The sequence below is a fragment of the Leptodactylus fuscus genome, chromosome 2 (genome assembly GCF_031893055.1).
Source record: "Leptodactylus fuscus isolate aLepFus1 chromosome 2, aLepFus1.hap2, whole genome shotgun sequence".
Lineage (NCBI taxonomy): Eukaryota > Metazoa > Chordata > Amphibia > Anura > Leptodactylidae > Leptodactylus > Leptodactylus fuscus.
This window is the reverse complement of record NC_134266.1, coordinates 281,852,591-281,866,773: the sequence shown is the minus strand read 5'-3', so window position 1 is coordinate 281,866,773 and position 14,183 is coordinate 281,852,591. Positions and strand designations below refer to the sequence as shown.

Here is a 14,183-nt window from a genome sequence, read left to right as displayed (position 1 = left end):
TCTGCTGCCTCCATGGTCTCCCCTCACACAGCTCTGCCACCTCCATGGTCTCCCCTCACACAGCTCTGCCGCCTCCATGATCTCCCCTCACACAGCTCTGCTACCTCCATGGTCTCCCCTCACACAGCTCTGCCGCCTCCATGGTGTCCCCTCACACAGCTCTGCCACCTCCATGGTCTCCCCTCACACAGCTCTGCCACCTCCATGGTCTCCCCTCACACAGCTCTGCCGCCTCCATGATCTCCCCTCACACAGCTCTGCTACCTCCATGGTCTCCTCTCACACAGCTCAGCTACCTTCAAGTGTTCTAAACAGTGATTATGGAATCACTCAATTCTGAGGAAAAACTTATGGAATCATGAAAATCAAAATAAGACTCTAACACATCACTAGGACTTTGTTGCACCACCTCTGGCTTTTCTAGCTGCTTGCATTCTCTGAGGCCTCGACTTCATGAATGATAAACAAAACTCCTCAAAGATGGGATTTACATACAGAAATGCTAAAAGAAAGCCGTCACTAACACCTAAACAGAAAAAAACAAGGTTACAATGGGAAAAGGAAAAGCAATGGTGGACTGTGGATGAAAGTCATATTCAGTGATGAATCTCAAATCTGCGTTGCGAAAAGTGATGATGCAGACGACTGTCTTAAGGAAACACGCAAATTTCCACAGTCATTGATGATATGGGGCTGCATGTCAGGTAAAGGCACCGAGGAGATGGCTGCCATTACATCTGCATGTACATGTACATGTTTGAAAATTTCCTTATCCCATCTATCAAAAGGATTTAAAAAAAGTGGCAGAAGCTGGAACAACCCATCAGTAGGCATGCGACGAAATAATAAAACCCATCTACCATGTATCCTACCATGTTAGCAGAAAAAGGAACCCATTGAAGTCAATGGGAGGCTTTTTTTCAGCGCTGAAATTCCACACCAAATTCCTCACCATTTTCCTCCGTGTAAACGGACCCTAATAAGGGGGTGGCAATCCGGGTGAACCGGCAATAATTGGAGTGCCGACTCAATGTCTAATTTCGCCAATAAGGCCCCTTGGACCGTCCTATGGACTAAAGTGACCGCCCTATCAAAGAATACATAAGACATAGAGATGAGCGAACAGTAAAATATTCGATATTCGTTTCGAATAGCCGCTCAATATTCGACTATTCTATCGAATATCGAACCCTATTATAGTCTATGGGGAAAAATGCTTCGTTTCAGGGGAACCCACCATTCGACTCAGGAGGGTCACCAAGTCCACTATGACACCCCAGAAAATGATGCCAACACCTCTGCAATGCAACTGGGACAGCAGGGGAAGCATGTTTGGGGGCATCTAACACCCCAAAGTCCCTCTATTACACCACTATCACAGCCTAACAACTACACTCTATACACATTCAAAAAAACCTCTATCAAAGTCGGAAAATACCTGGAAACCTTCTTTCCTCCCCAATTGGATGGACATAAACCCAAATTTGATGCTAAAGAAACATTAACAAGCACCCCTTTAAATGACAACCACAGATGGAATAGGCAATGGGAAATCCAACAGTACACACCCTGAACTGTCATTGTGGATGTGTGTTATGTGGTAAGACCTTCCAAAATTCACTTTTATGTCCCTTAACGTGAGCCCTTCCAAATTAAGTTACAGACCCTTAAGCTGAGCTCCCAGCAGAGATTGAGGCCCTTCAAAGTAGACTTCAGCCTCTACCAGCAGTGTTTTAGGCCCTTTGGGTGAGTAGAGCCTTGCATCAGCAGTGTTTTTGGCCCTTGGAGTGAGTAAAGCCTTGCACCAGCAGTGTTTTTGGCCCTTGGAGTGAGTAAAGCCTTGCACCAGCAGTGTTTTTGGCCCTTGGAGTGAGTAAAGACTTGCACCAGCAGAGTGTTAGCCCTTTTAAAACTCTTTGCCCCTAAAACAGTGGTTCCAGAACTCTCATTGTGTTGGATTGATGCAGTGGATTGGACGGACCCAGACAGAACAGAATCACCTTGATTGTGATTGTGAAATTGAAAACATTTTGGCATCAAGTCCTGGGGGTAACTTTTACTTAGAGGACCGCAAAGGTGGAAAATTGGCTGAAACCACTACTAGCGGTAATGGTCCTCTAATATCAGACTCTACATTACCTCTACAGGGTTCTGATCAGGTGTTAATAGTCCAAACAACATGCTCCAGTACTTTACATGTAGATCAGAAACCACTTTCCCTTCCGACACCAGATTTAACCAAGCTTCACCATCATCATCCTGCTGAGATGGAGCCACTAAAGGAAACCTTGCCTTCCAAGGCATGTCCTGGAGCTGCGACTGAGCCAAATCTAAACACAGAGTCCTTTGGAACGGAACAAAATTCACCAGCAGTGTTTTTGGCCCTTAGGGTGAGTTGAGCCTTGCACCAGCGTGTGTCCCGTAACATCAGGCGGGCCCTAAGTTCTGCGCTAAGTCACACAGAGTTCCACTTGACCACCGATGCGTGGACAAGTGCATGTGGCCAGGGACGCTACATCTCAATCACGGCACACTGGCTGAATGTAGTTGAGGCTGGGACCGGGTCGCAAACTGTGGCGGCCTGCCATGTCTCCCCGCCCAATATTCCTGGCAAGAGTGCTGAAACACCACCCTCCTCCTCCTCTGCCATTGAATCGACCCCAACTACTGGCATGGGGAGACGTCAGCAGGCCGTGCTGAAGCTCATCAGCTTGGGAGCTAGACATCACACTGCCTCCGAGGTCAGGGATGCCATCCTGAATGAGATGGCAATGTGTTTTTCCCCGCTGCACCTGGGCCCAGGCAGGTTGGCGTATGTGATAATGGCCGGAAGCTGGTAGCAGATCTGGAGCTTGCCAGACTCAAACACGGTCCACACATGGCCCACGTTTTCAAATTATTGGTGCAACGGTTTCTAAGAACGTACCCCAATTTACACGAGCTGCTGATTAAAGTGCGGCGCTTGTGCGCCCACTTTAGCAAGTCTACAGTGCCTGGTGCTAGCCTCAATACACTCCAGCAACGCCTACATCTGCCTTAAGCACCGGCTGTTGTGCGAGGTCACCACACACTGAAACCTTAGATACCGTATGTTGAGCAGGGTGTGTGAGCAGTAGAGACCTTTAATGGAGTTCCATCTACCCAAGGGTTCATCAAAGTCAGCTCCCTCAGTTTCTGCACCATGAGTTTCCATGGGTGGCAGACTTACGTGAAATCCAATCCCATCCTTTCCACTGGACAAGAAACAGTAGCATGCACTCATCACATTTCCAGATATAACAGCTGCGTTAAGCAGGGTGCAGGGTACAACACAGACCAGGCCCGAGCACCAGGAACAGCTGTTACAATGGCTAGTGGATAATGCTTCCAGCTGCTTTTCCAGCAGCCGGTCAGCCACTACCTGCAATCGTGTTCATACCCAAGAGTCTGCCCCTCCTTCCTCCCAACATGCCCAATCTTCCCAACAGAGGCATCCCACCCTTGCCCCCTCCCAGGATCTATTTTCAGGTCTTTTTACTGTCTTTCCCTCTGTTGAACCACTTCCTGAATTGCAGGAGCTACCAGATGACTTTGTGTATCCCGATGCACAAATACTGGAGTATCCGCCATTTCCTAGCAATTTTCTGGGCGTTTCTGAGCCTCAGTGATGATGACGAGACACAGCTGCCATCAGGTCAAGCTGTGGTTATGTACGGTTTGCAGTTAGGGGAGAGTGAGCCAATTGCAAGAGGAGTTGGTGAACGACAAGGCCACCGACTCGACATGGACAGGGGTGATGTCTAGCAGGGAAAGCAGTGTAGATGTGGAGGTAAGCTAAGCAGGAAAAAAAGGTGGCTAGAGGCAGAGGCATGGACTAGGGTGATGTCTAGGGGCAAAAGCAGTGTAGATGTGGATGCAAGTGCATCAGCAATAAAGGTGACTAGAGGCAGAGGCATGTCCAGAGGCAGCAAGGCCAAAGATTTTCCATGTACTAGCCACTCATGCAAAACTCGCCCATGTTGCCAGACTCATTCCTCCAACAGGCTAACAACTGCCATCCGGTCCACACCCACCAGGGGCACACTCTCCAAGGTCTGGGACACGTTAATGGCACCCACTGGCCAAACTACTGCCACTGAGGGGCCTAGTGTCACCAGAAGGGATAAGTATTGACGCATGTTGCGGGAGTACCTGGCCGACCCCAGCCCTGTCCTCTCCAATCCCTCTGCGCCCTACACTTATTGGGTCTCCAAGTTGGATTTGTGGCTGGAACTTACGCTGTCCTTCACTGCTGCCAACGTGCTATCGGAAAGGGTCTTCAGCGCAGCCAGTCGCATCATCACCGACAAGCACAGCTGGCTGTCAGCTGACAGTGCTGACCGGCTGACTTTCATCAAAATGAACAGCCAATAGATAGACCTATCATTTACATGTCAGTTACATGACAAATTTAGTGTGGTTTGCACACTTTGCAAGTCTAAACTGAGTAGGGGCTCTGAAAAGAGAAACCTTACCACCTCTTGTGTGCGCTGTCATTTGGAAGACAAGCACTGGGCTCAGTGGGAGAGAACAAATGCAGGACAATCGTCGCCCGGCGTTGCCGACACTGCCTCTTCCACTTTTTACACCAGTCTGGACACCTACACATCTGTCTCTGACACATTGGGGAGTGCGCCCTTTTGGCCTGCACCATCATGCGCCTCTTCCCAGCCACTCCCCATCTCCCAGGGGTTTCATTGCAGGCAGAAGTACAGTGCAAGCCACCTAAAAACTGCAGGCCCTGGAAATGTTGGCGTTTATGCTTCTGGATACCCAGGCCTTCCGTCACCAGATGGCAGCTGGGGCACCTCCCTATGCTGGGCCTAGCCGTTACTACTTCTCTTGGTGTGCTGTCCCCGCCTTGCGCCTGCACGTGTCCCATAACATCAGTCGGGCCCAGAGTTCCGCTCTTTGCTACAAGGTCCACTTGCCGACCGACGCATCAACAAGCGCCTGTGGTCAGGAATGCGGCTTCTCTTTAATGACAGGCCGGGTGAATGTAGAGGAGTCTGGGCCCGGGGTGCAAACTGGGGTGGCCTATCTCCTCTCCCAGCCTAAAATTCATGGCAGGGGTTCTCTGAAAGCCTAATGCACTGCAACCTCCACCCCAGCTACTAGCGGCAAACGCTGTAACATTGGCGTGGGGAGATGTCAGCAGGACGTGCTGAAGCTCATCAGCTTGGGGGACAGACAGCACACTGCTTCCGAGGTCAGGGATGCCATCCAGGATGATATGGCAATATGGTTTTCCCCGCCGCACCTGGGCCCGGGCACGTTTTCCTGTGTGATAATGGCCGGAACCTGTTAGCAGATCTGGATTGACCAAAAATTGGATTGAGCTGATATAGCCTGATTGAATTGGTGTTTCTCCCACTTAGCTTTTTTTTTTTTTTTTTGGGGGGGGGGAGACCCTTAAAAATTGGATTGAGCTGATATAGCATGATTAAATGGATGTGTCTCCCAGGTAGGTTTTGGGCAATCACACCGTGGATATCTGGATTGAGCGTACATAGCCTAACTGAATTTCTGTGTCTGCCACCTAGGTTTTGGGGGGTGCACACCCTGGATATCTGGATTGAGCGGCCATAGCTTGACTGAATTTTGGTGTCTCCCACCTAGGTTTTGGGGGTACACACCCTGGATATCTGGATTGCGCGTACATAGCCGTACCTAATTGCTCTGTATCCCTGTTCTGGGGTTAAACACTGCCTGAAAACCTGGTTTGCACGTATATAGCCGGAACTAATTTCTTTGTATTGCTGCTATATTGTGGGGGGACACCCCTGGAAAAGCAGGTTTTCACATATATAGCTGGGACTAACTGCTCTGTATTCCTGCAAATTTGTGGTGGTGGTGGGGCACCCCAAAGAAAAGCTGTTTGTCCTACGTGTTTGTGAGTTTGGATGTTTGTTCCTCAATCACGCTGAAACGCCCAGACGGATTTGCGTGCAATTTTCCAAAAACATAGTTTTCGCTTGGGATTGAAACATAGGCTACTTTTGGTGCCGCTAAACAACATGGCTTCTTAGCAGTAAATTCACAAAAGCAGGACTCCTAACCCCAGCTATAGATTTCCAGCCACAAACTGCCTGCACACTCCTTATTGTTGCCTCAACGGTAGCTCTAACCCCACTCAATCACATTCACATGTATTTGCTGACCTTACACAGTCCTGTAATATACCTCAACAGCCTGACAAAGTCCACGCTCCGGGACCGCCATGATTGCTGAACACCAGCGCGACACTGCTTGGGCAGTGAGACAAACTACACTGCACTGAGGAGGCCGCACGCACACTTCCTTCCTACACGTCACTACAGCGCACACAAAGCCTGGGTCGCGGCGCCATAAGTCTACGCCAGCATTCTACAGTCATCCTCGACCCTGAAACTTACCTTAACTGGCTTGCTTTCCCCGCGATCCTCCTGCTTTCCATGCTCAGCGGTAAGTTCGCAGCACACATTCTTCTACGGACAGCTGCTCCATATATAAGCTGCCCTACTATTCCTCCTTGTCTCCTCCGCCCCAGTGTTTCAACACAGCCGGCCGCCCAGCCGCAACATTACATTAACTGCTATCTGCCGAGGGTCTTGCACTGCCCTGTCCCTCAGGTGCTCCTCCGGCCACTACCACATACAACCTTACTGCATGTTCCGGTGTACAAGACGACTTCCCCCCCCAAAGAAAGAACTTTTCGGAAAACTTGGGGGTCGTCTTATACACAGGGTATGCGGTGGGGTAAGGGGTAAAGGAGCATGATCGCAACCTTACTGCCGCCGCTGGCTTCCTGCAGAGGCAGGAGTGGAGCGATGCTGCAGCCCGGCCCTCCACGACATCCGCTGGGAATTGTAAAAGTAAAGGCAACCACTTGGTAGCAAGCAACCACCCCCCCCCCACACACACACACACACACACACACACACGCCTTCAAAGTTGCAGACCGTCTCCTGCCTGGAGACCTCGCAGGAGCCGACCTGTTCCGGTGCCAGCCGGGAGCATACTGAATGGTCCCAGGCCTGTCATTCCAGTAATACTATCGTGGCTGGGCTATGACCAGCTACAATAGTAAGGCACGCAATCTTGCAATACACTTGGAATGCCGTCTATGGAGACTTGCAATCAAATGATTGCAGGTTCAAACCCCTAAGTGGAACTAATAAAAAAGTAAAACAAAAAACACTAACAAAAAACACTTTCTAACAAATAATAAAAAACAAACAAACAAAAAAAAATCACCTCCTTTCCCTACAACACATAAAAGTCAAAACTACTGTGATGCATATACACATTAGTTACCATTCTGTCCCAAAATGGCTGGTCTACTTATAACATATTTGCCCTGTACCATCAACGTCACAATCATACGTGACAAACCACCATTTTGTTTCACGCTTTGGCCTATCATTTAAATAAAAGCTCATCTAACCAATACACATTCCCCAAAATGGTATATCTACCGTTAATCTGGCCCCGCCATATGGTGGTTGCAAAAAAACCCCTTACACTCAGTTCACACCACCGTCTGCTCTCCGTTCTTAGGTTTCCCTCTTCTGTTGGCACACACAGTTCGCCCATGAGTGCTGCTGAGCGTTCTATGCCCTCCCTGGCGCGACCGGTGTTTTCTCAACCGCACACAAACTCCTGCATATCCTACTTTGTGTACAGTTAAAAACCAAAACGTTTTGCCGTCGACAGCACAAAACGCTCCCGGCCGCTCACTTTTCAAACCCATTCATTGCAATGGGTTTCAAAAATGCCTGCAGGTTTCTGTCTCATGCCCTGTTTCGGCCAGGAAACCTGAAAGCGGAGACCCCGGGCGCACATGTGAAACACCCTTTATTTAGGCGAAGCAACAAACACTGCCTGTCATTGACAGAGGTACACCAGCGGATGAGATGAACTTAAAGCATCGCCTCTCTGGGCCAAAGTACAAAAGCTCCACCTAACATGCAACATGCGTGTCCAACTTTACAATGATTTTCAAGCAGGTGCCTATGCCTCCAAGTGGCTGCAGATTGGAGAGGGACGACTCCAAACAGATTCAGATGGGCTAATTGAATTTTCCAATGATTTTTGCCATCCAGTCACGACAGAAGACCAACTTATATCGCACTTTTTCCCACAGTTACAAGACAATATCAACAATGAACAGTGGTTATGCGAAAGAGCAGTGCTATCACCAAGAAATGACTCCGTCAATAAGATTAACCAGAAGATCTTACAACAGTTACTCGGTGACTCCAAAGTATGCAAATCAATAGACACAGTCATGACCAGTGACGAGAGCACAAATTACCCTGTAGAATTCCTTAACACCTTGGAATTACCAGGCGTGCCTTCCCATACACTCGAGCTAAAGCTTGGCGTCCCAGTTCTGCTCATGCGCAATCTTGATGCACCCCAATAATGCAATGGCACAAGGCTACGTGTCACACAGCTGGGGAAAAATGTCATTGAAGCCACTATTCTTACAGGAGCAGCTAAAGGAGAAAGCGTCTTGATCCCCCAAATCCCAATTATACCAACTAATTTGCCTTTTCAATTTAAAAGACTCCAATTTCCACTCAAGTTAGCATTTACAATGACCAGTAATAAGTCCCAGGGCCAAACACTGAAGGTGGCGGGAATACATTTACCACACCCTGCTTCTCTCATGGTCAGCTTTATGTCGCTTGCTCCCGAGTATCCAGCCCAGAAAACTTACAAATCTTGGCAGAAAATAACAAATCCTACAATGTGGTATATAGAAGTATATTAACTTGAAACACCTCGCTCCCGAATACAGTATGTACATTTCTACTTTACCATATACCAGCTCAAATAATAAAAAAAATCCTCCAAAAATAACAACAAATTGTCTGTATTACTACATACACAATATAAAATATCACATTTGCTATCCCAGCAAGATTTTTTAACTACTCTCACAGTTTGACACGTCTGTGTCCGCCCGATTCTCAAATCAACGCAGACGAAGTCGCGGGAAAAAGCTAGTGTTACCTATAAAACTATATCTGCTCCTACAAAACACAAGCCCCATAAGAATACAGTGACAGAATTAAGTTTTAGTTTTGGCTCTTAGAAAGCAGCGACAAATTGTTTTCAAAGTTTCTTTATTCTGTAAAACATAAAATATAAAGGTATCTACATATTTGATGTCCCCATAATCGCAGCGACCTCATCATAAAGGGAAAACATTATTTATGTCACATGGTAAATGGTGAAATTCTTGTTACATTTAATAAAAGTTCATCAATAAATTCCATCTATCCTGAAATGTTACTACTAAAAAATACAACCCGCACAAAAAACTAAGCCCTCATACAGAGACATTAATGGAAAAACGCTTAGTCAGTGAGATCTTACTGGTTACACTTTACTAGGGAATTGTTCTTGTTTTGTGACTTCTCTCATGTCTCTTAAGGTTATTTTGTAGGCTAAAACATTTCCCACATTCTGAGCAAGAAAAAGGCTTCTCTCCTGTGTGAATTCTCTCATCATCTTCAAGACCTGATTTATCTGTAAAACATTTCCCACATTCAGAACATGAATATGGCTTCTCTCCTGTGTGAATTCTCTCATGTTTCTTAAGACTACTTTGTATGCTAAAACATTTCCCACATTCTGAGCATGAATATGGCTTCTCTCCTGTGTGAACTCTTAGATGATTCACAAGATGTGATTTGAAGATAAAACCTTTCCCACATTCTGAGCAAGAAAAAGACTTTTCTCCTGTGTGAACTTTCAGATGATATGCAAGATTTGATTTACTGCGAAAACATTTCCCACATTCTACACATGAAAATGATTTCTCCTGTGTGTGAAGTCTTTGATGCTCCACAAGAGATGATTTCTGGCTAAAACATTTCCCACATTCTGAGCATGAATATGGCTTCTCTCCCGTGTGAATTATCTGATGTCTTTGAAGATGACTTGAAGTTGTAAAACATTTCCCACATTCTGAGCATGAGAATGGCTTCTCTCCTTTGTGGGTTCTTATATGATCTACAAGTCGTGCTTTTCTGCTAAAATGTTTCCCACATTTAGGACAAGGAAATCTTTTTTCATCTCTGTCAGTTCCCTCATGTATGGAAGGATTAGGTTTCATGTCTGTGTTTATGGTTCAGAACCAGAAAAGATTTCCCCAGTCTACGTCCAGGTCTTCTTGTACCAATCTGTGATGATCTTCTCCTTTATATTCGGGGGATGTCTATGGAGCCGCTCATCCAGTCACCGCCTGCAAAATTAAACAGAATTATCACATGTATATAGGATAAATACCTTAGGAGGAATGCCGCCTCCTGTCCATAACTGCAGAGGGGATCATTGTCCTTTGGGACCCAGCAGCTCTTACGGTCTCGGATTCCCGGCATATCACGTGACCGCCGGATCAGAGGGAAGTCACATCATGGCGGCTCCCATAGCTGTGTATACAGCACTCATTGAGCACTGTATATACAGAGATCGGGATGTGAGGACAGTAATAAACAGTCTCTGCCTTCTCTAGAGGAGCTCCGGATGTAGTCACAGCCGACTCCTCAGATCTGCAGCTACTAAATACTGCAAGGACGTACGGGTATATAGTCTATGGGTGCTCCTGAACTGGTTAATGGAGTTACATTTTCTCATTAATTTCCTGCACCAAAATTTTTTGTAAATAATAAAAATGTCAAAAGAAAGAAATGTATTAGTTATTTCCTTGTCCGTGATGATCGAAAACAAAAATATCTAAATTGCTGTTTTGTTCTCTTTGCCGCCCAAAAGTGTTTAAAAAAGAGTATTCAAAAACACCCGGGTTACCCAATATGTACCAAATACACTGCCAGGTCTTGCTGGTTAAAAAACCCTCATACCATTCTGTAAAAAAATTATAATAAAAGCTTATAATATATAATTTGGTATCAATAAAATTCTATCAACCCAGAGAATAATTGTATCAGGTATCTAAGTCACGTGGTTAAGGCCACAAAATGTAACCTGTAGAAAGACAATGGTTAATGAATGAGATATCTGACATCAAACACTGCACCTGGTCCTGCAAAAAACAAGTCCTCATAGAGTTACATGTACACAAAAATAAAAGAAAGTTCTGGCTCTTGTTTATGTGACAATGGAAAAATGTCCTGGTCATGAAGGGGTTAAACAGGCCAGTCATGAATGGGTTACATCCTACTACCTACCAAAGAAATTACCACTTGTTATCGTGATAGCTGCGTATGTCCTCCACCGCTGCAAAAAGCTGATTCGGGGGGGGGGGGTATTGCAGTTGGTGTTAGTCGCCATTTACAGCTATCACTCGTTTCTGACGCCTCCTGCTCACATAGTAAGTGGGCGGCCGACACACGACATACTATTACGCCCATTTGCAAGAAACCCAGGTGGTCAGGACGTAATAATACATCCTGTGTTGTTAAGGGTTAAATACATGGTGTCGGCCATTTTCTTGTAGCACAGCCATTTTTGTTTGTCCGAAGCGAATTACCAATAGTTTGGCTTCATTAAAAACTGAACAATTTAGAACATTCAGGATAAACCTGACTCGTTACGAACTGATTTTTCCATCTCTATTCTCAGAACAAAAGGTCTTGGCACACAGAAAATTCACACGAGCCGCGCCAAGAGCCGCTTCATGGTCCAGAAATCTCCATGTGGTCTGCGGGTCAGAGAATTGTGGGCCCAATATGATGTGATGAATATGAGACCACAGCCCTGTACATGGACATCTTGGAACATTCACAACCAAGGACATCACATTCATCCGTCACATGACCTATTTCTACCGCTGTTCCATTTATGTAAATTGGGCTGAGCTGTAATACTAAGTACAACCACTATACAATGCATGGCGCTGTGCTAGGAGAGCAGAGAGGTCGTCACAATGCTCGATCAAGTGATTCGGCCTCTTCACACAGCTGATAGGAGGGGATGGAGGGTGTCAGCAAGGAGGGATCTTCTATACTAAAATCCTGGAAATGTCTCCATTATTAGTTCGGTTTCTTCTTTGCCTGGACTCTATCCTATGAGAACAAGGTGCAGGACCTTCACACCTCTATGGTCCTCTACAGTCCTACCATATCAGCCTTGGTCTCTAATATATCTGTCCTCTCACCACTGACTACCTGACCCGGATCCAGCTCTATGAATGGGGGTGATTTCTGGGTGTCAGTAAATCCCATTTGTCGGATCCTTCGCGGTGTTTCGGCCATTATTACGTTACGTCCTTCCTTCTGCTTTGCTGAGGGTGACAGATTGTGATGATCTCTGGACGATTGGATTGTATTGTCTGGAAAGATTTGCTGGCCATCTCCAGGATGAAGGAGTTGGAGATCCGGCCTTGTCAGACGTGTCTATATTTATATTTGTTATATTAGGAAGGATGAAGGATGACTCCTTATAGATTGTCGCTCACGTTCCTGTACATGTAGCCTTACTGTGGGGAGCAGCGAAACCTTTCTGGATTGTTCATCTATAGAATAGACCATAAATATCAGATCAGTGGGGTCTGCCCCTTGTCATGTGATCCATTACTTACCAGCTATAGCGCTGCACTATTAGTAGTGGCTGTGACTGGTATTACAACAAACCTCAGCTCAGGACCATTCAAGAGAATAGGACTGAACTGTAACAGCAGGCGAAGCCATTACCAGAAGTGCGGAGCTATAGGCGGTAAACAATGAGGAGGATGCGGAGCTGATGGGAGCACCACAATCCCTCCAGTCACCGGATCGGAGGCTGAGAGAGTCTCCAGGTCTCATCTGATATATTCCCTTATCTTCTCTGTAGAGCTGATAATTACGGAGACATTGAAGTGTTTGGTACATGTGCGGCTCATCTCACCTCCTACTACATCATCTCTACTGGTCGGATTTCCTTCAACTTTGACCTAATGGCTTCTATGTTCAGAGTCGACGCTAATGCACATGATCAGTGTCCGCTCAGATTGGGGGCATTAACCCCCCAACCCCTAGGTCAAAGCTGACTGAGGCACCATTTACTGGCGGCACATAGGTGCCTCTATTTTGGCAACTGGAACAAGATCTGGAGCCAGCGTCTCATTGCCATGACAGCCAGAGAGTATTGAAGGCTCCCATATGTCTTTTTTTATGTAGATTGTGAGCCCCATATAGGGATCACAATGAACATCTTTTTTTCCTATCAGTATGTCTTTTGCAGAATGGGAAGAAATCCACGCAAACTCAGGGAGAACATACAAACTCCTTGCAGGATTCTTTTTTTTTTTTTGACAGAAACTTGGCTCAAGGGATGACTTTCAATAGATCGCAGTGAGGTAGCTGCTCTGCTACGCACGAAACCCTGACCCAGAATCAGGTCGTCTATGAATGATTTAGCACCGGGTTCCCAACGAACGTGCGATGCGCTGCGGGAGAGAGGTGGCGGGCTTCCGGCCGCGCTATGGCCCCGTGGTGTGCGGCACTAAGCGCCGGCAGCGGGGGACGTGACCCTTCCCCGCCGGCTATCCCAGGCCAACCTGGGCTCCTCAGCACTGCGGTATCGTCACGTTTAGGGGGGATTCTGAATTAGAGGCGTTCAGTCATAATCCCAAAGATGGTAGCTTCGCCCCATTGGCTCCTCAGCCAAGCACATACACCAATTGTCTGAACCTGCGGTTCCTCTCGTACTGAGCAGGATTACTATTGCGACAACACTCCTTGCAGGATTCAAACCCAGGACTCCAGCGCTGCAGTGCTAACCACTGAGCCACCAAGTTGCCCCTAGGCTCCCATATGTCTGACAGACTGTTCTATGCAGCCAAATGCCGGGATTTTGTAATGCATTAGTGTTCGAAACTCCTAGGTCCCCCGGTCTCCTACATCCCCGTACATGGGAATATATAAAGATACGGGTCAGAATATTTAGGATTTTTGTTAAGACCTAAAATGTAAATAAAACTATAAAATTGGTATCTCCAAAGTCATAGTGAGACATAGAATACAGGAGACATGTCAGTTTGGCTACACAGTGACTGCCGTAAGAATGAAGCCCGTAAGAAAGTCGCACAAACGCAGTTTTTCTCCAATTCCACCTCATTCTGAATTTTATTCTTCCTGATTTATCTTGTATTAATGCATACCTCCCAACCGTACCGATTTCCGCGGGACATTCACGATTCCGGTGACGTGTCCCGCGGTCCCGGTTGGAGGGAG

At 46.6% G+C, this 14,183-nt stretch overlaps 1 protein-coding gene across 1 annotated transcript in view; it reads right to left on the bottom strand.

Moving 5' to 3' along the window:
- LOC142196121 (uncharacterized) overlaps positions 1-14,183 on the bottom strand; it is a 530,658-nt gene that overhangs the window by 353,662 nt on the left and 162,813 nt on the right. The window contains 1 exon segment of the mRNA XM_075266346.1: positions 9,457-10,023. Within this exon segment, the coding sequence (XP_075122447.1) occupies positions 9,457-10,023 (567 nt within the window).